Source organism: Myodes glareolus, chromosome 7, assembly GCF_982192425.1.
Source record: "Myodes glareolus chromosome 7, mMyoGla1.1, whole genome shotgun sequence".
In the NCBI taxonomy this organism is placed as follows: Eukaryota; Metazoa; Chordata; class Mammalia; order Rodentia; family Cricetidae; genus Myodes; species Myodes glareolus.
Window position 1 is genome coordinate 103,351,697 of NC_142032.1, and position 25,795 is coordinate 103,377,491.

The window sequence follows — 25,795 nt, forward strand, 5'->3', positions numbered from 1 at the left end:
CAAAATTTGACCACATACTCAGTAACAAAACAAACCTCAACAAATACAAAAGAATTGGAATAGCCCAATATACCTTATCAGATCACCCTGGTTAAAAACTAGAAGTCAACAGCAATACTAATTCCAGAAAACTCACAAACACATGAAAATTAAACAATGTTCACCTGAATCATCAGTGGGTCAAGAAAGAAATGAAGGGGAAAATTAAAGACTTTCTAAAATTCAATGAAAATGAATTTTATATACCACACAATATATCCAAATTCATAGGACACAATGAAAGCAGTGTTAAGAGGCAAGTTCATAGCACTAAATGACTACATAAAGAAGCTGGAAAAATCCCACACTAGTGAATTAACAGAATATTTGAAAACTTTAGAACAAAAGAAGCAAACTTACCTAAGAGAACTAGATGGCAGGAAATAATCTAATTGAGAGCTGAAATCAACCAAATAGAAACAAAGAAAACAATATAAAGAATCAATGAGACAAAGAGTTGGTTCTTCCAGAAAAATCAACAAAATAGACAAACCTTTATCCAAACTAACCAAAAGGCAGAGAGATAATATCCAAATTAACAAAATCAGAAATGAAAAGGGGGAAACAGACATGGAGGAAATACAGAGGATCATCAGGTCATATTTTGAAAACCTGTACTCCACAAAATTGAAAAACTTAAAGGAAATGGATAACTTTCTGGATAAATCTCACTTACCAAAATTAAATCAAGACCATATAAACAAATTGAACAGACCTATAACTGCTTAAGAAATAGAAACAATCATCAAAAGTCTCAAAAAAAAACAAAAACAAAAACAAAAAAAAACAAAAACCCAGGACCAGGACCAGATGGTTTCAGCTCAGAATTCTACAAGACTTTCAAAGAGGAACTAATACCAATACTCCTCAAATTATTCCACACAATAGAAACAGAAGGAACATTGTCAAACTCTGTTTATGAGGCTACAATTACCCTGATACCCAAACAAAGACAGTACTAAGAAAGAGAATTACACACCAATCTCACTCATGAACACTGATGCAAAAATCCTAAATAAAATACTGGCAAATCGAATCCAAGAACACATCAGAACCATCATCCACCATGACCAATCGGCTTCATCCCACAGATGCAGGGATGGTTCAACATATGAAAATCTGTCAATGTAATCGACTATATAAACAAGCTGAAATATAAAAACCACATGACCATCTCATTTGATGCTAAAAAAGCATGACAAAATACAATATCCCTTCATGTTAAAGGTCTTGGAGAGAGCAGGAATAAAAGGAACATACCTAAACATAATAAAGGCAATATACAGCAAGCCAACAGCCAACATCAAGCTAAATGTAGAGAAAGTCCCAGCAATTCCACTGAAATCAGGAACAAGAAAAGGTTGTCCACGCTCTCCATATCTATTCAATATAGTTCTTGAAGTCCTAGTTAGAGCAATAAGACACCAAAGGGAGATCAAGGAGATACAAATTGGAAAAGAAGAAGTCAAACTCTCACTGTTTGCTGATGATATGATAGTTTCCATAAGTGATGCCAAAAATTGTACCAAGGAACTTCTACAACTCATAAACACTTTCAGAAATGTAGCAGGATATAAGATTAGCTCAAAAGAACAAATGATCCAATAAAAAAATGTAGTACAGACTTAAACAGAGAACTCTCAACAGAGGAATTTAAAATGGCTGAAAGATACTTAAGGAAATGCATCCTTAGTCGTCAGAGAAATGCAAATCAAAACAACTCTGAGATTCCATCTTACTCCTGTAAGAATGGCCAAAATCAAAAACACTGATGACAACTTATGCTGGAGAGGTTGTGGGGAAAAGGGAACACTTCTGCATTGCTGGTGGGAATGCAAGTTGATACAAACCCTTTGGATGGCAGTGTGGCGATTTCTCAGAAAATTAGGAAACAACCTTTCTCAAGACCAGAAATACCACTTTTGGGTATATATCCAAAGGATTCTCAATCGTGCCACAAGGACATGTGCTCAACTATGTTCATAGCAGCTTTGTTTGTCCTAACCAGAACCTGTAAACAACCTAAATGACCCTCAATCAAAGAATAGATAAGGAAAATGTGGTACATTTACACAATGGAGCACTACATAGTTGAAAAAAATAACGACATCTTGAATTTCGCAGGAAAATGGATGGAGCTAGAAAACATTATTTTGAGTGAGGTAACCCAGACACAGAAAGACAATTATCACATGTACTCACTCATTGGTGGTTTTTAAACATAAATCAAAGAAAGCCAGCCTACAAACCACAATCCCAGAGAACTTGGGACAACAATGAGGACACTAAGAGAGACTTACATAGATATAATCTGCATGGAAAGTAGAAACTAGAAAAAGCCAAGATCTCCTGAGGAAATTGGAAGCATGGAGACCTTGGGGGAGGATTGTAAGGGGGAGGGAAGAGGCAGGAAGGGGAACAGAGAAAAATGTAGAGCTCAATAAATATCAATAAAAATTGTATTATTTATTTTTAAAAAAACCCAAAAAATTAAAAATAAAAATAAAAGAAAGCATTAAAACCATGTAAAGATGGAAAATGCTGAGAGAATCTGGATACTATATGTTATTGTGTTGTCCTTGAATTGTTTGACTGCTGAGGAAGGAGCAACAGCTGCTAAAAGACATTTGAGCATAAATGCTGCTGAACTGATCCAAGCTATATATTTTGAAAATGTCCTGAATTTAAATTTTAAGTCAAAAGATATATCACTTTGAAGAAGAACTTTTGCTTTTGTTTCCATAGGAAATAAGAGGCTGTGGATTCATTCAGGTTTGATCAAGGAAGTACCCCATGAAAAATCTCTGACAGGAGCTGGGATGGCCAGATGACCTAATGTTTCAGAGTGACTCTGTTGCAGTTTCCTCTGAGTTCTACACCGATAATAGCCCCAACACTGTTGACTCAGATGATCTAGCCTCAAATAATACTCCAGTCAGGACTTGACCATCATCCTTAATTTTCTTTGGTTACCCCCACAAGATTATCAGCAGTCTCAATCAGCAGGAAGTAGCCTAGAAAAGTACATCCACACTCCCAATAAACGGATTATGGATGTTTGTCTTTGTTTAGTGTTGGTTATAAGTTGTTTTGGATAATTGTCAGGAAAAAAGCTAAACAAAGGAGATTAGATTCAGAGTTCTTGTTTTGAAAAGAAAAAAGGGGAAGTGCTGTGGGATAATGTTCTTGTACCCTGTAAATATTTATCACTTGTATTCATTTAATTAAACGCTGACTGGACAGTAGCCAGGTAGAAAGTACAGGTGGGTGACCAGACTACAAGAATTCCAGGAAGACGAAAAGCTCAGTCCACAGATGTCAGTCAGTTGCCAAGAAAACAAGACATGTAGAAAATGAGGTAACATCACGGCCACATGTAATACATAGACTAATAGAAATGTGTTAATTGATGATGTAACAGCTAGCTAGAAATATGCCTGAGCCATTGGCCAAACAGTGTTGTAATTAATATACTTTTTGTGTGATTAATTGGGTCTGGGTGGCTGGGAAATGAAAGCTCGGTCTCTGTTTGCAAATGTAGGTCATTTGAAATGTATAATAAAGAGAGATCTTTTCACTAAAAACATTTTTTAAAATTATTAGATTTCTAGGAGCAAACATATCCTAAACAATGAGGTCCTTGCTAAAAGACATAGAATTCAGGTACCAGTAAAACACTTGGGTTTAAGTTCTAGATTAGTTTGTTTGCTGTTTTTAGAAAGGGTCTCATTCTATAGCCCTGGCTGGCCTAAAATTTACTATGAAGCTCAACCCAACCTTGAACTTGCCATAATACCTTGGCCTCAGATTCTCATAATGTTGGGAATTATAAGGATCCACCACAATGCCTGGCTCGTGTTCAAGTTTGCGCAATATAATCATGTAGCACACCTCACACATTTTTATTGCCTCCATTCACTAATAAGAAGGTGAAAATACCAAGCTCCCAGGACATCATTCTTGCTGACTCACTCTGCCTTGCTAGCTACTCTCACTGTCTTTTGTTGGTTTCTCAGTATCTTCAGCCCAATAAATGCTAGAGTGTCCCAGAGTCTATCCAGTTTCTCTTAATATTAGTTCATCCAGGCTCGTGATTCAAATACCATCACTATGATGACAATTCCTGATCTTTTAAGATCTTTCTACATAGCTTCCTTAATCTTCAACTACTGATTGATTATACATTAGATATTTATAAACACTGTATACCTAATACGCCCAAGAACAAACTTAATTTTCCTAGACTCAGTTCTGGCAAACTATTTAATCTCATGAATGGCCACTGAAACATTGGTTCTTTTTTTCTCTTACATTTCACAAATGTTTCATCAAGGAATTTTGTTTGCTTGAACTTACATCACAGAATCTGATTACTAATGATCTCCTGCATTGCCCCCATCATCCACTATATGCCTCTGTCCTGTCCCTACAACACGTAGTGACTACTTCAATCTAAACATCAGAAAACTAAGCATAATTTAATACTGTCAGGTAGTATCAGTATCTACTTCCTTGTTACGGTACTATACAATAGTCACATAGGGTGTTGCCACTGAGGCACCTGAGTAAAGAATATGAGTGAGTGAGTATTCTTTATATTATTAGTGGGGTGTTAAATTACATTTGCACAAAGGAGTATTATTTAGCTTACTGAGTTTACTGTTTTAAAATGGAGATTATTGTTTAAAAATGACATCATAAAATTTGTAGGTAAACGGATCAAACTAGAAAAAAATCATCCTGAGTGAGGTAAGACAGACTCAGAAAGATAAATAGGGTATGTATTCACTTATAAAGTATCATTAGCAGTTAAGCAAATGATAACTAAGCTATAATCCGTAGACCCAGAGACGTTATGTAAGAAAGAGGGGTCTAGTGGGGACTCAGGAATCTTCCTGGGAGGGGGAAATAGGTTTTATGGGTGAAGTAGGGGCAGGTGAGGGGTGGAACAAAGAGTATGGGGAGAAACAGTTGGTATATGGGGGACACCCGAGGGCTGTGAAAATGACTGGTTATCTCTTGTAGCTAAGAAAGGCTTCCAATGGTGGGACTAGCTTGTGTTCAACTGAGTTGTTGGCCAAGGGGGTTCTATGGAAATCCCCAAACAACCAAGGCTGTTGTTAAAACAAAAAGTTGCTTTCTACAATCAAACAGTGGGACCCCATTGCCAAGGACAACACCCACACAATTCACTGAAGATGGAGATGTCTGTCGTGCTGGTACCGACAAGGAGCCCTCATTCCTACATTCTAGTCTCCTTGGTGAGGGAAGGTACTTTGCAGGCTACTGAAAGAGAAATGTGGACACCATCCCAGTCACAAAACCTTTGACCTACAATCTGTCCTGCTTGCAAAACATGCTAGGGTGATAGTGGCTCAGAACTTGTAGGATCAACCAATGTCTGATTTGACTTCACGAGAAGGAACCCATTCTTGATACTGCTTGGCTAACCAAGAACCAGAGACTAGATAGCCCAGAGAACTAGGGAAAAACCAAACATTTACTCGTCTGAAAAAAGAAATCAATAAATAGTTTTCTAATCATATTCTGCTATATTATCGTATCAGTGTGTTATCCAGTTAACTTCAGAGAGGTTTTTTGGCAGTAGATGGGAGAGAGAGTCTAAAAGGGAGGGTTCCATCAAATCCCTCACCTCAGAGCTCAAGGAACTATATAGAAGAGAAGGGAGAAAGACTGCAAAGGTGATGGAGGACACCAGCAGAGATGAAGATAGTCAAGATGAAAGAAAGGTAAAGACAGTTTGTTGCACTATAGCAAATGGAATTGTGAAAGGGAGCAATTGTGGGCAGAGAGAAGCAGCCAACAACACTCTAGAAAAGAGAAGATGAAATCTAGAGAAGTAGAAGACATCTGATCTTCTGTTTTAGACTGAACCACATTTTCTAATAAAAATATTAGTGCCAGTTTACAGACAATATTTACTTATTTTATATAGTTCTTTTGTCTGGATGTCTGTCTGCACATCAGAAGAGGACATAGGATCCCAAGGGACTTCAGTAATAGACTGCTATGAACTGACACGTGGGTGCCAGGAACTGAACCCAGGACCTTTGGAAGAGCAGCAGCCATTGTTTATAACCACTAATCCAGGGCATATAGAAAATATTTAAAACCAGGTTCGAGGAGGGAAATTTCTAGAAAGCTGAGGAGGGAACTTTGAGGAATACTGACAGTGTAAGCACAAAAAAACCTATCTGCAAAGATTATGAAAATTACCCCCAGAGATGATACTACACAAGTCTAGTTTTCAGGTCAGTGGAGTGGACTACAGCATTAATGGTACATGCATCATCACACTGGTAAATGAAATAAAGGTCCAATCAGGCATGCTGATGAAAATGAATGACTCAATTAATAGAAAAGAGTAATTTTAAATAAAGAATTTATGGTAGACAATTTCTAATATCACCATTTTGAATGTACTAAACCATTACCCAGAATTTCATTCTCTGAGATTTTAACCCACAGACATAGTCACACTTTCAAAGTAAACAAAGATGTATTTGTGAGCACAGGAGATTTATTCATTACAACATTATTAATAATACTAATTACCAACAGGGAAACAAATGAGACATGGATCATCCATACTCTGACATTAAAACAACCATTAAAAAATGAACACAACCGTGAAAGGCTGTCTAAAGTAGATTTTGTGCAGTGTGGGCATATGTACACTTGCTGGCAGAGAGACATCCATAGGAACACTATGTACACAATAGCTCTAGTCTTGTTAAAAAATATCAAAGCTGGGTGGGCAGTGGTGGCACACACCTGTAATCCCAGCACTCAGGAGGCAGAAGCAGGTGGATCAAGACCAGCCTGGTCTACAAAGTGAGTTCTAGCCAGATCTGTTACACAGAGAGACCCTGTCTCGAAAAGCCAAAAAACCAAAATACAAAAAAAAAACCAACAACAACAACAACAAAAAAAACAAACCAAAACCCAAAAAACAAAAAAACAAAACAAAACCCAAAAAACAAAAAAACAAAACAAAACAAAAACAAAAATCAAAGCTGGGGCTGGAGAGATGACTCAGTAGTTAATAGCACTGGCTACTCTCCCAGAGGACCCTATTTCAATTCCCAGCAACCACATGGTGGCTCACAACCATCCATAATGAGAACTGGTGCCCTCTTCTGGCCTGCAGGCATACATGCAGGCAGAACACTGTACACATAATAAACAAATAAATCTTAAAAAAACCCAAAGCTGTAAGTATTATGTTCATGAATAATCACATAGAAAAAAAGTGAAAGGAAAGATCACATGCCTCTTACAGCAATTACTCCAGGGAACAGAATGTGGGTAGATGATACAAGGGAAAGAAGAGGTTGACTTTGTACTGTTTATATTCTTCTGTACTATTTAACTAATGATAATCATACAATACTTTGATAAAAAAATTTTAAACTAAACCCACTATAAATTAACTAAATTAAACAGGAAGCTGAAATTACTAAAACTAAAATAAAATAAGCTTCAAATAAATAAATAAATAAAATTGGCAGTTCCATTCCCAACAGATAGCTCTACAAGACACTCAGGCACCTAAGGCTCAGAAGAGGAGACAGGAGATTTTTTAAAAATAGAGGATCTCTTTGCTCATATCTCACTCCTCCCATTCTTCAGCTGGACTTTGGGAGCTCAGCCCAGTGCTCTGCTGCGGGTCTCTGCTTCTGTTCCCATCTGTTGCTGCATGAAGGTTCTATGGAGACATCTATGCTATTCATCAACCTGACTACAGGGCAAGGTCAGTTGGGTACCCTCCCCTCTACTGCTTAGGGTCTTAGCTTAGGTCATCCTTGTGGATTCCTAGGGATTTCTCCAGTGCCAGGTTTCTTGCTAGCTCCATAATGGCTCCCTCAATCAAAATACCTCTTTCCTTGCTCTCCATCTCATTCTTTCCTCAATCTTGACTATCCCTTTCTCACGCTATCCTTCTCCCTTCCTCTTCCCCTTCCACTCACCTTTCTTCCCCTACCCCCACACCCCCAATTTTGTCAGGAGATCTTGTCTATTTCCCCTTCCCGGGGGGGGGGGGTCTATATATGTTTTTCTTAGGGTTCACCTTGTTACTTAGCTTCTCTAGGGTCATGGACTAAAGGCTCGTTATTCTTTGCTTTACAGCTAGTATCCACTTATCAGTGAGTATATACCATGTTCATCTTTCTGGGTCTGGGTTACCTCATGTAGGATTTTTTTTTTTTAGTTCCATCCATTTGCACTCAAATTTCAAGATGTCATTGTATTTTACTGCTGAGTAGTACTCCATTGTGTAAATGTGCCACATTTTCTTTATCTATTCGGTTGAAGGGCCTTTGATTGTTTACAAGTTCTGGCTATTACAAATAAAGCTGCTATGCACATAGTTGAAGAAATGTCCTTGTAGTATGATTGAGCGGTCTTTGGGTATGTACCCAAGAGTGATACTGCTGTGTCCTGAGGTAGGTTGATTCCCAATTTTCTGAGAAACCACCATACTGATTTCCAGAGTGGTTGTAAAAGACTGTATTCTCACCAGCAATAGAGAAGTGTTCCCCTTACTCCACATCCTCTCCAGCATACACTATCATTGGTGGTTTTGATCTCTGCCATTCTGACTGGTGTAAGATGGTATCTCAGAGTTGTTTTGATTTACATTTCTCTTATGCCTAACGATGTTGAACATTTCCTTAAGTGTCTTTTGGCCATTTGAGATTCTTCTGTTGAGAATTCTGTTTAGTTCTCCCATTTTTAATTAGATTATTTGGAATTTTGATGTCTAATTTCTTGAGTTCTTTATATATTTTGGAGATCAGTCCTGTCTGATGTGGGGTTGGTGAAGATCTTTTCCCATTCAGTAGGCTGCCTTTTTGTCTTATTGACTGTGTCCTTTTCTTTCTAGAAGTTTCTCAGTTTCAGGAGGTCTCATTTATTTATTGTTGTTCTCAGTGTCTGTGCTACTGGTGTTATGTTTAGAAGTGGTCTCCTGTGCTCATGCATTGAAGATTTACTTCCTACTTTCTCTTCTATCAGGTTCAGTGTGGTCAGATTTATATTGAAGTCTTTAATCCATTTGGACTTGAGTTTTGTGCGTGGGGATAGATATGGACCTATCTGCATTCTTTTTACATGCTGACATTCAGTTATGCCAGCACCATTTGTTGAACATGTTTTCTTATTTTCATTGTATAATTTTAGCTTCTTTGCCAAAAATCAGGTGTTCACAGGTGTGTGGATTAATACCATTAGTCAACTTGCCTGTTTTTCTGCCAACATCAAGCTGTTTTCAAGGTCACGATGGGGACACCCACTGAGACAGTTTACCTGAGCTAATGGGAGCTCATCAACTCCAGCCAGACAGGGAAGGAACCAGCATAGGACCAAACTAGTATCTCTGAATATGGATGAGAGTTTTATGGCAGACTGAGGGGCCACTGACACTGGCAGTGGCACCAGATTTATCCCTACTGCTTTTTGGGAACCTGTTCTCTTTGGATGGATACCTTGCTCAGCCTAGATATAGCAGTAGGGAGGGTCTTGAACCTTCCCCAAAACAATGTGACTTACCCTCTCTGAGGAGTGGATGGGGGCGGGGGGAGATGGAGGAGATGGGAGGAGGGGAAGGACTGAGAACTGAGATTGGTATGCAAAACAAAAAAAGATTGTTTGTTTTATTTTTTAAAAAATAAAATAACATAAAAAGATAGAAGATTATGGACTTTTCTGTAAGACGGTGTCTCCAAAAAATGTCAGAAGATACACCCATAAAGTCTCACCAATAACACCATCTAAACGTGAGCTGAACAAGGACAGCACCAACAGACAAGTGGGTGAAGGGAACCCCATGACACCTCAACTCTACAAAGAATTTCCAGGCAATTAATGCACACTGAGAGCAGGAAAAATAATCTTCTCCAGGGAAGAGCATAACAACTGGCTATCCAATAACAAGTGGCCACCCCTGAAAACAACTATAAAGCAACATAATTCTGAACCAGCTGTACTTACATATTTAGGAATATATGTATATGTGTAACACACAAAAACATACACACATATACATATGTAGCAATAATTAATGAAAAAAGCCATGAATTTGAAAGAGATAATGGAGGGGTATATGGAAAGGTTTGGAGAGATGAAAGGGAAGGGGGGAAATGATGTAACTGTATTATCATCTCCCAAAGTAAAAGGAATTAAGTTTTTTAAATTGGCAATTGCCATTTTACCCTCAGTTATGATCTCTCTATTGTCTTCTCCAGAATACCTTCATCATCCTCTCAAATTGCCTAATTAAAATTTTTGGGTGTAGACCGTTTACTACCACCAGAACGGTTGGGAGCTCAAGAGCAAGCTTAGAAGTTGCTGCTGAAGGGGAAATGTGGCTCTGGAAAAGGGAGGAGAGGAAACACAGCTTCTGGGAGTAACAGTGCTAGCAAAAGGGTCAGAGCCCAAAGTGGGGCCAGTGCAGTAAGTTTAGACACATTCTAAATGAAAAAGAGTGACAAAATCATGGAAGCCACGGAAAAGGTAAAATTTAGGAAGAGATTCAGTGAAGCGGCCATACAATATAGTGAGGATAAAGTCGGGCAAGGGAGTGACCTGGGCTGGATGACCCGAGTCCACGGTGGAGCTATAATCAAGGAGCAGCATCGGCCTTGCCTGTAAACTGGGTAAGTCTGTTTGCAGACCTACCGGTTACAACAAAAATTGGATATCATATTACTATCTTAAAGGAAGAAAATAAAATAATATGAAAGACTGAAAAGAAAACCTCCTGGGAGTCACTGTTTAATCTTCCCTTTCTACTTTTTTTAAAAGAAGGTAAGTAAATATTTATCAAGTGTCTTCTGTGCCAAGAACTATTTTAGATACAGAGGAAGCTGTCTATAATTACTTCAGAATAAATCTGACAAACCCCCAAACCCAATCAACTGTAAGTCCTCTGGCTTCACTCTCTTAGAAACCTCTGAAATCATCCCCACAACCTCATTTTTAGTATAATTTTTATTATTCTGATGAAGATAAATTATGATGGTTTATATTTTGGGCATTTTTGTGCAACTCTACCTTGCACTGCGACTGTGGAGTTAGTTGTGACCTTCTCTACTGACATTCTTCAATGCCTCTGTTACCTTCTAAATAAAATTATAAACCCTAGGCATGATCATGAAAACCACTTATGATGCTTATCTACATATCTCCACACCTAGTGCCAGGTCTACCCTCTAACCCACACATTTTACAACAGCCTTCCTGAACTTTTACTTTTATCCAACACCATATTTTCCTATGCTCCACATCTTCAAGATGTTATTTCTGCTCAATTCCTTTCACCAAGTTGTCTGTCTGGCAACGTCTTGCACATTTCTTAAGACTACGTGCTATAAGCTGAGGTTTTTCTGTCATATCCACTTTTATTACTTCCAAATTTGACATCTGTTTATAGTGACTACTTTCTGTAAGTTCCTGAAAAACAGACACCATATCTTTCAAGGTCTCTAATCCTAAAGTTTACTCTAATAGCTAACTTATTATATAAAATAAGAATAATTATATTTCCCTCGCTGGATTGTTTTAATAATCACAAATGTGAGCGAAGTCCTACAAAGTGTCTGGCATTTAGTAAATATTCAGCAACTGTTGGGTTAAAACACCCTCTTTTATAAGATTGCCTGGAAGAATAGTCATTCCCTTCTTTCTTTAGTAACCTGAATCCTGAATTTCAAACAAACTAGAACACACCTCATCCATCACTTGTAGTCGTGCATCAGCAACACAGTCTCTCCTGAAAGGCTGATTCACATCAGTAATGCTGAGCGTGTTTACTAACCACAGGCTTACTTTACCCATCTCTTTTACTTAGTATTTGATCCCCTCAGCGAATTGTTTACATACTAATAAGTTCATAAAAAAATCTCTTATTTTTATTTCTTATTTTACTTTAATATTAAAATTATACTATCTATTATTTTGTAGCTATGCAAGCTGAACTCTGCCAGTGTAAATAATTTTTAGATTTCTTTTAACATTCCATTTTCTAGCCCCGTTCATTTTCTAGGGGGAGGGAGGGGTTTGAGACAGGGTTTCTCTGTGAAACAGCCCTGGCTGTCTTGGAATTCACTGTAGAGCAGGCTGACCTCAAATTCACAAAAGATCATACTGGGATTAAAGTTGTGCTCTATCACTGCCCGGCTCTAGCCCCATTCTTAGGAAATGCTTTCATAATGTCAGTCTTCATGGACATTTCGGTTGCATGTTTTCTGAGTCAGACTTTAAAATGGACCCTTAACTACTCAATTTTTTTTTAATTATTGTTTGTTGGAAATGGTCTTAATTCCAAAAAGATGGTAAATGCTGAGTTTTTTTTTGACCTCTCTAACTCCCAAACTAATGACATCCCTGAGCACAAAAATCATTAAATATTTTCAAATTTTGATGTCCCAAAAGGTATCAAAGTCTAAACAAAAACACAAGATATTGGTAGGTTACTGAGGACAAAATTTGTATTTTGCCATCACTGGCCTTCTTGAAAAGTTTCATGTGGAACATAAACTGGTGAGCTTTTCCACACTCTCTTAAATACATACATTTCCAATACAAGTATCATGTTACATATAAAGTACTTCCCACTTATTATTTAAATACGCATTCACAAAGATCTCAAGTTTGAAAATTTAAGATTTATTTTAACAAGTCAATGAGCATGATAGCAGTGTAATCTTGTTTCATTACTATTGCAACAATGCTCCATTATCACAGATTCATAAGAAAACAACCTGTTTCTCTGTTTTTTCAATTCCATATGTGGGTATTAATATATAATTCTGGATTAAGATATGTTGAAATAATCTAATTTACAAAGATTATTCATGCTATGGAATATAATTTTTTAAAATAATTATGTCTTTAAAACAGGCAAAGAAAAAAGTAATCCTTTAAAAAACTGGAGTATCACATTATTTAACTGTAATAGGCCTCTGAGTAAAACCATTTTTTAAAAAAAGGAAGGAACTGGAGTCGCGACTCAGTCTGTACAAGGTACATGCCATGCAAGCATGAAAACTGAGTTCAATTCCCAGCAACTACATTGAAAAACTGGATGCAGTGGCATATGCTTGTAATCCCAGCACTGGAGAGGTAGAGAAAAGATGTTCCCGAGGGCTTGCTGGCCAACCAGCCTAGTCTAATTGGCAAACTTCAGGGTCCAGTAAGAGACTCTGTATTAAAAAACAAGTTGATGTAGTAGAGAAATGATATCTGAGGTTGAGCTCTGGCCTACACACACACACACACACACACACACACACACACACACACAATTTAGTAAGTTACCTGTAATCATTCCGATCATCACTTTTTATTCCAGGCCAATCTCTCTTCAGATATTGACTAGCCAACTTCTGGATACCCTGTTAAAAATATTTAAGGATGAGAAAAGTGGGACTTAAGGAATATTCATTTCATATCACCAAACTATTTGACTAATCACACAGCTGGCATCTAAGGCTCCTACTGTAACTTGGTTGAGGCATGGACCACATTTCTAAATTACAGCAAAACTCTTGAATATGAGGAGAGAAAATATATCTACCCATATATCATCCAATGCATAACAAGAACTAATGCTCCTTTGAATCTTAATTTCCTCCTAAACTTGGAAATAGTTGGGTTTCACTATTTCCAGGTACTATGCATTCTGAGAACTCACCTTAACTATAATCTCCAGTACTTCCACTTAACTGTTTACACTCTAGGGAGCCCAACTGCTAAGTTCCTGTTGGCTACATAACAGTATTTTCTCATTTCTGTACTTTGCTCATGTCATTTCCACCACATGAAATACCTTCCTAGCATAGCATCTCACAATTATACCTGCCAAACTCTTACCTCCCTTTCTTTTAAAGACTATTATACTTCCTAAACAAACACTCTTAAGTATAAGCAGAAAAGACAGACAATTTTAATGCACAGGTAATTCATTTCATTCTACTAAAATAATGTTATTATTTATTTACAGGTTGGAATTCTACAAGAATAAACTATCTTTCTGAACTATTTGGTTCTCCTGAGATACAGTTCTCCACCCCACCTTCCCCGAGACAGGGTTTCTCTGTGTAGCTTTGGAGTCTGTCCTGGCACTCACTCTGTAGACCATGCTGGCCTCAAACTCACAGAGATCCGCCTGCCTCTGCCTCCCAAGAGCTAGAACTAAAGGCATGCACTACCATGGCCTGGCCTGAAATACAGTTCTTAATGGAAAAATAGGATATTTGATTGTTCAGTTCTGGCCCATTATAAACTCATATTTTAAATAATGAATGTGTTCTAATTAATTGCACTCACATATACGGTCTGTAGGGGGTTCTCCAAACTGGCTTCATTATCATGACCTAAACAGTCTTTGATTTATTCTTTCTTTTCCAGTTCCTGGTTCAGACCCAAAATAAGTTAGTTTTTCATGGACACCTAAGAAACTATTTAGAGTGTATAAGCTAGGTAAGTCCTTTACCTTTTTCCTCTTTTTAACCACTGTCTATACCTCCATTCAGTTATGGTCATGCAATCCTATTTATTCATAATCCTCATATCCTGTTACTCTCTTATTTAAACATTTTTTTCTGTTTATTAACTATAAGTTCCATTAGTTAAGGATCATGTCTATTTATTAATAAAGTACTATATGCACAGGCTATAACAGAGTGGTTAGCATTTAGTTGATGCTAAAATCCACTGACTACATTAATAAACTTCATTTATATTACTCTGATCCTAATGTATAATACCAATATTTGGTGTTTTTGTCATTGTAGATTTAAAATGTTTGGATCAAAATTTCTATGGTCCTTAATTTTCACATAGGAAAATATGATACTACAACTATTAATTTTAACCACAAATAAATTCCTCAGTAAAATTTGTCTACCCTCACGACTGAAAGAGATTATGTTTGTGTTCCAAAGCAATGAAAAAAAAATCCCAAGTCAGATAGTGGTAGTGAAAGCCTTTAACTTCAATACTTGGGAGGCAGAGACAGGCAGATCTCTCTGAGTTCGAGGTCAGTCTGGTCTACAAGAGCTAATTCCAGGATAGCTAGGGACGTTACACAGAGAAACATGCCCCCCACCCCAAAAAAGAAAAATTCCCTGAAATTTATTTCATGCTGCACATTATTTTTTTGTAAAAGTTGAACTAAGTCAAGATCTCTGAATTGAAATAACTCACTATCTATTGAAAGAAAAAGAGGTGTGCAACAGAAAATGCCAAGCAACATGCAAGTCACTAGTGGAAAAAAAAAGTATAATATAAATACCCCAATAAGAAACAGATGATGTGACATATAAATTATAAGATTATGATTTGATTTTCAGCCTTATTAACTCTAAAGTGTTTGTAGAACATTTCATTAACATAGAACATAGTCTAAGAAATGAGCCTCTTAAGAGAAGGAAAAGAACAGAATGACAGAGAGCACTCTTCAAGTTTATACAGAAGAAACAAACTGTTCAACTTAACACTGCAAGAAAAAGAAAACTTTAAAACCACAAAGAAAAAAGGAAACTTTATAATACTCAGATTTTACTTATTGATATAGTTCATAGACAAGTTAAATTTGAGTCAGACATGGTGGTACACGCCTGTAACCCCAGAACGTAGGAAATAGAAGTAAGAAGTAAGCAAATTTGAGAGCAGCCTGGTCTACACAGCAAGTTCCAGGACAGTATCAAAATGACAGGCTAAGTTTGAGCTACATCCAAAGTTCTCAAACTTTTTATAGAAAGACATCATTTAAAGTAGGTTTTATCTAATTCTAAAAATTATCACATTAATTTAACTTTTTATGCATTCTAAATTACAAAAGCAGTTTCTGGAGTTCTCAACCACAAAGCTGGACTGTATTAAATTGAATAAACCTTTCAGAGATGAGTTGAGGGATTCATAAAACTGGACAAACAGTGAGCTCTCTAAATGAAAGACTTTATTCAAGCTAGTCCACAGCGGCAGGAACCACGACTTCTATGTGCTCTGCAGCTGTTCAAGATCTAATCTGCATAGATGCTCAGAAATATCAGTACGGTCCTAAATAACATTTCATGTCTCTGAGGGCATTTTATATACTTAAATTAACTAGCTCACCTTCTAAATTATACTTAAAGCTACATCAGAGAGATAAATGGTCTGTTACAAAGAAAATTATCAACACTAATTAATTTGCTAAGAAAAATTACGGCTGGTTGTATATATTTAAAGGGCCTTTCTTTCTTCAGTCACTCCCTGGCCCACGGGGAGTTACTGTCTAAAACTGGTCCACTAAGTATACACTTATTTACATTGATTTGAACACCAGATACAAAAAGTTCCTTTGACTAGCAATATAATTCCCACTAAAGCAGTGACTCCCATAAAAATGTATACTATCAGACAGCCTTTGGAATATCCAAGGACATTCTATTCCAACTTTTTAAAAAGCCATCAGTGTCTGATATAATACTTGTTTTGTTTTACCATTCAATAACACTTGCTGTATTTCCCTAACAAGTAAAGAAATACAAAGAAAGCCACTGTTAAATAGACACTGGGAAATGGACTGATGATATAACCTTTGCCCATTCAAGCCAGCAAGCTGAGGAATGTGCTCCTGGCTCTCCCAGAGCCATTCTGCATGTACATTCTTTAAACGGCACAGAATAAAATTGAAACTTAAATTTTACTAAGAGATTGTCATCAGGTCGCTTTTTTAAAATATTAGGAAACAACATTCTTTTTCATTATTATTATTAATTGATGTCTTCCCAGTCCCATCACAGTTTCCCCTTCATCCTCTCCTTTTAGCACCCCCTTAAATCTCCTCCATCTACTCCTCCTCCTCCTTTCTCTTCAGAAAAGGGCAGTCCTCCCATGGATATTAGTCAGGCATGGCATACCAAGTTGTAGTGAGACTAGGCACCAACTTTCCTATTAAGGCTAGGTGAGGCAATGAGGTAGGAAGAAAGGGTCCCAAAAGCAGGTAACAGAGTCAGAAACACTCCAGCTCCTTCTGTTATAACTCCCATAATCTTTCCTCTTCCTCTTCCACGGGATTCCCAGAAGTCAGCCTAATGTTTGGTTGTGGGTCTCTGCATCCATTTCTATCAGTTGCTGGGGGAGACCTCTCTGATGACAGCTGGGCTAGGCAACGATCTATGAGTATAGCAGAGTATCATTAGGATTTATTTCGTTATTTTTTTCTGTCCTAGGTCTCTGGGCTGTTCAGTCTCTGGGTCCTGGTCTTCCAGGCAGTTTCTGGAGTGGGCCTTTCAAGGTATGGGTCTCAAGTTGGGCCCAAATAATGGATAAAGAAAATGTGATACATTTACACAATGGAGTACTATTCATCTGTTAAAAACAATGACATCACGAAATTTGCTGGAAAATAGATGGAACTACAAAAGACCATCTTGAGTGGGGTAACCCAGGCCCAGAAAGACAAACATGTTATGTACTCACTCATAAGTGGATATTAGCCATAAAGTAAAAGAATAACCATACTACAATCCACAGACCCAAAGAAGCTAAGTAACAAGAAAGACTCAAGGAGGGAGGCACATGAATCTCACTGTTAAGGGGAAATAGAATAGACATTACAGGTGGATGGGAGAGGAGTGAATGGTGGTAGGCGTGGGAACAGGACGAATCAGGTGTTGGGAAGTGGAGGGAGAGTGTACTGGGAAAGACAACATTATATGCTATGCATTTGTATTACAAAATTTCCAATGCTACATAAATAATCTTTTAAAAGTAAGTGCACTGCATAAGCTGGATGGAAGGTGTGATGATGGCCTTTATCACACTCGACATCATCTTAATGAAAACAAGGAACTTTAATCTACTCTTTTAAACTTATTTATTTTTGTAACTGCTAGGAACTGAATCCAGACCCTCTCTAAGAGCAGCAAATGCTCTTAACTATTAAGCCATTTCTCTAGGCCACAATACCTTTTCAATTTTTGCTTTTAAAAGCAGGATCTTATTATGTAGCTAGTGTAGAACTCTCTGTAGACCTGGTTAAGCTTGAACATACAAAGATCCACCTGCCTCTGCTTCCTGAGTGCTGGAATTAAAGAGGGCACCACAGCAGCAACACTAATCCCACGCTTTTTAAGGAAAGGTTTGAAATAACTTTTTGTTGTTTTTTAAAACAATAACAATTGAATTTAAGTACACTGCTAAAATAAACAGAAGTTCACCAGTAAACTTATAGAATAAAGAGAGAATATAGAATAAGAGAAAAAAGAGGTAAAAAAAATCTGTTAATCCTTTGAAACAATTTTTTTACAAACCAATCCAAGTGATTTTGAAGAATAATATATCTACTAGAAATTATACAACAAAAGACAAAAGAAAGTATATATACAAACACTACCCTATTTGATAAAGATTTTGCACAACAGTTATATTTTAACAATTCTGCAATGTATTGTACAGATATTAGATTTAAACAAATAAATACGCGAAACATAGATGAAATAAGCCATGATACTTGATGTTACAATAAGCAAGAGGGGAAATATGGAACAAGTAACTTGGGATGAATCAGAGGAGACATCTAAACCAAAACATACATAAAATTACCACAAAGATAGATGTACAATATGTGAGAAGCAAAAAATTACATAGACAGATGCACATATAAGTAGTAAAAGACATGTTTCCTAGCTATGTCCATTGAAAAATCCTAGAAGCAATGACAGCAAAGCAGTCACTATATATCCAGTGCCAAGATCTTGGATTCCAATACATTTTTCCAATAAGATGAATCAGGGTTCCTTGCAAAAAGGCTTACTTCTAGAGCTAGGGTAGAAAATATACCATCCCGAACCATTTTATAGTGCTATACAGTAAGAGGACACACACACACTCACCAAGAAGGAAATATTTTGGAGCAAGAGAGATGGTTCAGTGGCTAAGAGCACTGATTGGTCTTCCAGAGAACCTCCGTTCGATTCTTAACACACACAGCAGAAAAAAATAAAGAATAAAATATCGTCACAGACCAATAAAGAGACCAAAAATTAAATATAATATTGATAGACACAAAGGATATAGGAAAAAAACCGGTGTTATCTAGGTGTGTAAAGAATCTTCACACAGATTCAACCTAATGCCCATCAAAATCTCAGCAAAATTCTTCAAAGACCTCGAAAGTATGGTGCTCAACTTCATATGGAAAAGCAAAAAACCCAGAATAGCCAAAACAAATCTGGGAAATAAAAGAACTTCTGGAGGCAACCCAATCCCTGACTTCAAATTCTACTACAGAGCTACAGCACCGAAAACAGCCTGGTATTGGCCTAAGAACAGACAGGAGGAACAATGGAACTAAATAGAAGACTGGATATCAATCCACACACCTTTGAACACCCGATTTTTGACAAAGAAACAAAAAATAGCAAATGGAAAAAAGAAAGCATATCTAACAAGTGGTGCTGGCATAACTGGATATCAACATGTAAAAAATGAAAATAGACCCATATCTATCACCATGCACAAAACTCAAGTCCAAATGGATCAAAGACCTCAACATAAAGCCAGTCACACTGAACCTCACAGAAGAGAAAGTGGGAAGTACACTTGATCACACTGGCACTGGAGACCACTTACTAAACATAACCCCAGCAGCACAGACACAGAGAAACAATTAATAAATGGAACCTCCTGAAACTGAAAAGCTTCTGTAAAGCAAAGGACACAGTCAATAAGACAAAACGACAGCCTACAGAATGGGAAAAGATCTTCACTAATCCACATCAGACAGAGGTCTGATCTCCAAAATATACAAAAAACTTAAGAAATTGGTCACCAAAAGAAGACATAATCAAATAAAAAAAATGGAGTACAGCCCTAAATAGAGAACTCTCACAGAGGAATTTAATATGTCTGAAAGATGCTTAAGGAAATGTTCAAAATCCTTAGTCATCAAGAAATGCAAATCAAAACAACTCTGAGATTCCATCTTACACCTGCAAAATTGCCAAAATAAAAAACACCAATGACAACTTATGCTGGAGAGGTTGTAGGGAAAAGGGAACACTTCTGCATTGCTGGTGGGAATGCAAGCTGGTACAACCCCGTTGGATGGCAGTGTGATGATTTCTCAGAAAATTAGGAAACAACCTTCCACAAGACCCAGCAATACCACTTTTGGATATATATCCAAAGTATACTTAATCGTGCCACAAGGACATGTGCTCAACTATGTTCACTATGTTTGTCATAGCCAGAACCTGGAAATAACCTAAATGACCCTCGACCTAAGAATAGATAAGGAAAATGTGGTACATTTACACAATGGAGTACTACACAGCAGAAAAAAATAATGACATCTTGAGTTTTGCAGGAAAATGGATGGAGCTAGAAAACATTATTTTGAGTGAGGTAACCCAGACACAGAAAGACAATTATCACATGTACTCACTCATAGGTGGTTTTTAAACATAAATCAAAGAAAGCCAGCCTACAAACCACAATCCCAGAGAACTTAGACAACAATGAGGACACTAAGAGAGACTTACATAGATCTAATCTACATGGGAAGTAGAAAGTAGAAAAAGACAAGATCTCCTGAGTAAATCGGGAGCATGGGAACTTTTAGGGGAGGATTGAAGAGGAGGGGAGAGACAGGGAGGGGAGCAGAGAAAAATGTAAAGCTCAATAAAAACCAATAAAAAATTTAAAAAAATAAATAAAAGAGAAAAAAAGAATCTTTACTTGTATTAATTTACTAATGCTAATTGTCAGAAATGTATCATAAGGATGCTAACATACAATGCAGACACCTGGGGAAGATATCTGTATTACCTTTGTATTTTTTTCTAGTAAATTCAAAACTGTTCTAAAAGAAATAGCTTTGGGGCCTTGTAGGATTTCTGTAATTTCCACATAAGGACTTCTTACTTTGGGTTGTTTGTTTTAATGGTTTTTTTTTTTTTAGTTTTTGTTTTTACCAATGAGAAGGTTATAGGATGTTATTAGTGAGTATTAGTCTTTAGTTTATAAACACGGACATGTACAGATTTACTGGTACCAAGTAACAGCCCAAACTGAATATAACAAAGCTCCACTATTTTTAAATTCTTTAAGATATTCATTGAGGCCAGGAGGGTGCTGGCACATGTCTTTAATCCCAGCACTTGGGAGGCAGAGGCAGGTGGATATCTGTGAGTTGAAGGCCACCCTGGTCTAAAAGAGCTAGTTCCAGGACAGGCTCCAAAGCTACAGAGAAACTGTGTCTAGAAAACTCAAGGGGGGAAAAAAGGTATTTATTGGGTTCAATAGGATTTTTTGTCTAATTCTTTTCTTTCCTGTTTTTAAGGTAGGGTGGTCTCATGGTGGTTTGAATGAGAATGGCCCCTACAGGCTCATATGTTTGAATGTTTGGTTCCCAGTTGCTAGACTATTTAGGAAGGATTAGGAGAGCTTTGATGGAGGAGGTATGTCACAGGGGGTAGACTAACAGGTCTCTCCCTCTCTCTCTCTCTCTCTCTCTCTCTCTCTCTCTCTCTCTCTCTCTCTCTCTTTCTCTGTCTCTCTCTGTGTGTGTGTGTGTGTGTGTGTGTCTGTCTCTCTCTCTCTGCCTGCAATTTACAGATCAGATATGAGCTCTAAATTACTGTTCTGACACCATGCCTGCCTGCAGCTTTGCTCCCTGCCATGATGATCATGGACTAAGCCTCTGTTCTGAAACTGCAAGCAAGTCTCCAATTATATTGTTACCTTTATACACTGCCTTGGCGATGATGTCTCCTCACAGCAACAGAACAGTAACTAAGACAAGTCCCATGTTGGCCTCAAACTTGCCACAGAGCGAAGGATGATCTTGAACTCCTCCTGCCTCCACCTCCTGAGCATTGGGATTATATGCATGTGCTACCATGCCCAGTTTTATGTGGTCTAGGATCAAACCAAGCGGTCTGTGCCTGCTAAACAAGGCCTCTATCAGTTAAGTCATATCCCCAGGTCTGGTCTGCTCTTTTCTAATAAAAAAATTTTAAATAAATGAAAGTTGAAAGAAAAATAAACACCAGCATGTGTAACAACCAAATACAATGATTAACAAAAAAGCATTGATAGTTAAGAATTTAAACAGATGAATAATTAATTACATCTAGATCATGAATAATAATTATATCTAGATCATCTGGAATTATAGCTTTTTATGATTCTAATTAAATTGCTTCTCTATCTCAAAATATCATTATTAGTAAAGATTATCTGAAAGTCACACATTATAACAGCCAAAAAATACGGATAAATGTACTCTGCTAAATAACTAGTTTTGCTTGGGGTTTATATTTTTGAACTTTTTTTCTTTGTTGGCTTTTTTTCCCTAATATTTATTTATTTATTTTATTATGTATACAATATTCGGGCAATATGTATGCCCAAAGGCCAGAAGAGGGCACCAGACCTCATTACAGATGGTTGTGAGCCACTATGTGGTTGCTGGGAATTGAACTCAGGACCTTTGGAAGAGCAGGCAATGCTCTTAACCGCTGAGCCATCTCTCTAGCCCCTGGCTTTGTTTTTTAAGACAGAGTCTCATATGACCCAGGCTGGCCTTGAACTCACTATGCTGTTCAAGTAGGCCTTGAACTCTTATCCTCCTGCCTTGTTTTCCCACTGTGCTAGGATTACAGGCACAAATTCCAATACATAGCTTATGCTAAATGGCATATCAAATGAACAAATGAATATATATATATATATATATATATATACACACACACACCATTAGATATATAGCTATCCCTTGTATTTCTGACTAAAAAATTATACAGGCAAATATATTCTAATATGGGTGGTAATACACACTAGTAATTACTGCATTTGGGAGAAAAAGGCAAGAGTATTAAAATCTTGAGGCCTGCCAGCTACGTTGTAAAATCTAAGGCCAACATTGGCTATAAACGGTAAGATTCTCAAACATCAAACTGAAAACAGCAAAAATTCCTTTCACATTTTTTCTTTTATTCAGTTCAGAGTAAAAGCAACATTATTATTACAATACTTAAAATAGAATTATATAAAAACATTTAAAAATGGTTTTCTTAGTTCTCTAACAACCGGAATGTATTATGTTGTTTCAATTCACGCTGTCTATACAAAACTCAACAGTATCTTAGCATATGTAGGAAACACAGCTTCTCTGTCTGAAATATACTTAGTTCTCTACTGACTGCTATCATGCCAATTCTACAACAGAAAGTACATGTATAAGTACTTAGAACATGCTAGGTAACCAGTTTAGATAATGTCATTGAGAACACGAGCACATAACTTAGACTATATTTAATAAACACATCCTCTTCTTAAAGAGGCAGATAGCTAAATATACCCAATGCTGTGGTATATTGCTGTGGGAACTCCTAGAGTCAATATCCGTTAAGATACCAGCCCACTTGGGTGTAGTCTCTCGTACTATAAATATAGACTTAAAGCTTGTGCGGCCTCTCTTTCTTTTGGTTGCTGGATTCAGTTCATGTTCCCTGCTCGTTCAGAGGACTGTGACCTGTGAGTCTACCCCTAAATAAAGAATTCTTTATTATACTCAATTCTGAGCTTGTGTGGGACAAGTTTATAGTGTCCATCTACATCTGGAGCCCAGGTGAATCCCAACTCCATGCCTATTAGGACCAGTCCAAAGGTCCGTGCCCAGAAGGTCTCCCATCCCCACTCCAGTCTGCCTGGCTATTTCACGTGAGTAGTATTCTGACAAAACCCCGCCACAGTGGAGCTACCACAGCGACTTGGCAATCTCGCAGGCTCGTGCTCAGTCCCCCACGTCACAGCTTTCCCTGCCACAGCAACTAGCACAGCTTTCAATTTGTGTTCCTGGCTCATATGGTCCAGGTTCCTTGATATTCTGGCCACCAAAAAATTCTCTCCCTATATGGAATCGATTTAATTGATGTTAATTTGTCAAGCAAAGCATCATTTGTCAGTATTGAAGCAGACACCAAGGTGGAACTGAGTGGGACTGGTCTCAACACCACTGGTCGTGACTTTCCACCATGCAACAGCAATTATATCCACAACTTACAGAAGTCTCATAATGAAGGTAAGTTAATTTGATTAATAAATAAATAAAAAATTTGAGAGCTATATAATTGCAGAAAATAGCATCATCCAGGAATTTAATAACCTTTTTGCTTATACTATGAATGGTATTCTACAAGTTTTATATGGCTTTTCAGCTACATCTATTTATTTGGTATTGGTACTTAGTTTTGTTATTCATACTATATCTTTAGGAAAATGGTTTGCTAACAGAGCCAAGAATGAAGTATTTTTAGAAATTAGTCTTTATGGACTAGTTGACAAGAAAATTGAAAATCATCAAAAATCAAAAGTTAGCTGAAAAAAATTAATACCATTGAAAAGAATAACTTTAATTTGACTGACAAATTCAATTCATGTCAAAGAGTGTTGAGAAATTATCTGAGAGAATTCATACTGTTGAATTTTACAATCAAAATCTCTTAAAAAGTTATGATAAGTTACCAGATAGAGTATCTCTCCAGGAAAGCAATCTACACACCATCCAAATGATATCCAAGGATGAGAAGCTATCCTTAATGGAAAAATTTCATACCCTGGAATCATATGTGCAGAATGAGGAATTAGTACTATTCTCATAGTACTAAGGAATTTGAAAGAACCTCTCAAAACAATTTTTTAAATTAAATACAAATAAAATAAAATAAGCCAGGTGGTGGTAGCACTTGGGAGGTAGAGGCAGGCAGATCTCTTTGAGTTAAAGGCCAGCCTGGTCTACAAGAGCTAGTTCCAGGACAGGCTCCAATGCCACAGAGAAACCCTGTCTCGAAAAACCAACCAACCAACCAAACAAACAAACAAATAAATAAGAACCTCTCGAATTTAGCTACTGATTCGCAATATGCAGAAAGAGTTGTTTTGCATATTGAAACCACTAAACTTATAACAGATGATACAGAATTGACCTCATTATTCACTTAGATTCGATATAATCAAGAATAGGCTTTATCCCATATATATATAACACACATCCAGTCACATGTGGGTCTCCCAGGTCCTCTAGCACAAGGTAATGCAGAAATTGACTGGTTATTGCTTGCAAATGTGCTGAAGGTCTCAGAATTTCATAAAAAAATCATATCCATAGCAAAGGTTTAAAGAAAGAGCTTTCTATTACACGGCAACAAGCTAAGGAGATTATAAAGAGATATCCTACTTGTTCTTTCTATAACCAAACACTGTTACCTGCAAGGAGTAACCCAAAGGGTACTCAAAGGAATAAAATCTGGCAGATGGATATGTTCCATTTTATAGAATTTGGAAAATTAAAATATGTGCACCACACCACTGACAGTTGTTCAGGTTTTCAATGGGCAACTGCTTTGAGCTCAGAAAAGGCTGATTCAGTAATCACACATTTATTAGAAGTTATGGCCATCATGGGTATACCTGTACAAATAAAGTCAGATAATGGTACAGCATGTCTCTAAGAAAATGAAACAGTTTTTTGCCTGTGATAACATAAAGTATATTACAGGTATACCAAACAATCCTACAGGTCAGGCAGTTATAGAAAGATCAAATTGAACTACAATGGATATGTTAAACAAACAGAAAGCAACAGAAAATACCCCCAGAAAAAGATGGCATAATGCTTTATTAACCTTGAATTTTCTTAATGCTAATGAGAAAGGAACAATGGCAGCAGAGAGAC

General features: G+C 37.1%; 1 protein-coding gene across 4 annotated transcripts in view; it reads right to left on the minus strand.

Annotated features, from left to right (window-relative positions):
• The window catches only part of Fchsd2 (FCH and double SH3 domains 2), a 231,214-nt gene that overhangs the window by 123,031 nt on the left and 82,388 nt on the right, over positions 1 to 25,795 (minus strand). For 3 of the 4 annotated variants that reach the window (XM_087908664.1, XM_087908666.1, XM_087908665.1), the window contains exon 4: positions 13,381 to 13,457. The exons of the other annotated variant lie outside the window; for it this stretch is intronic. In XM_087908664.1, the coding sequence (XP_087764790.1) occupies positions 13,381 to 13,457 (77 nt within the window). The remainder of the gene's footprint in view (positions 1 to 13,380; positions 13,458 to 25,795) is intronic. 4 annotated transcript variants of the gene reach the window in all.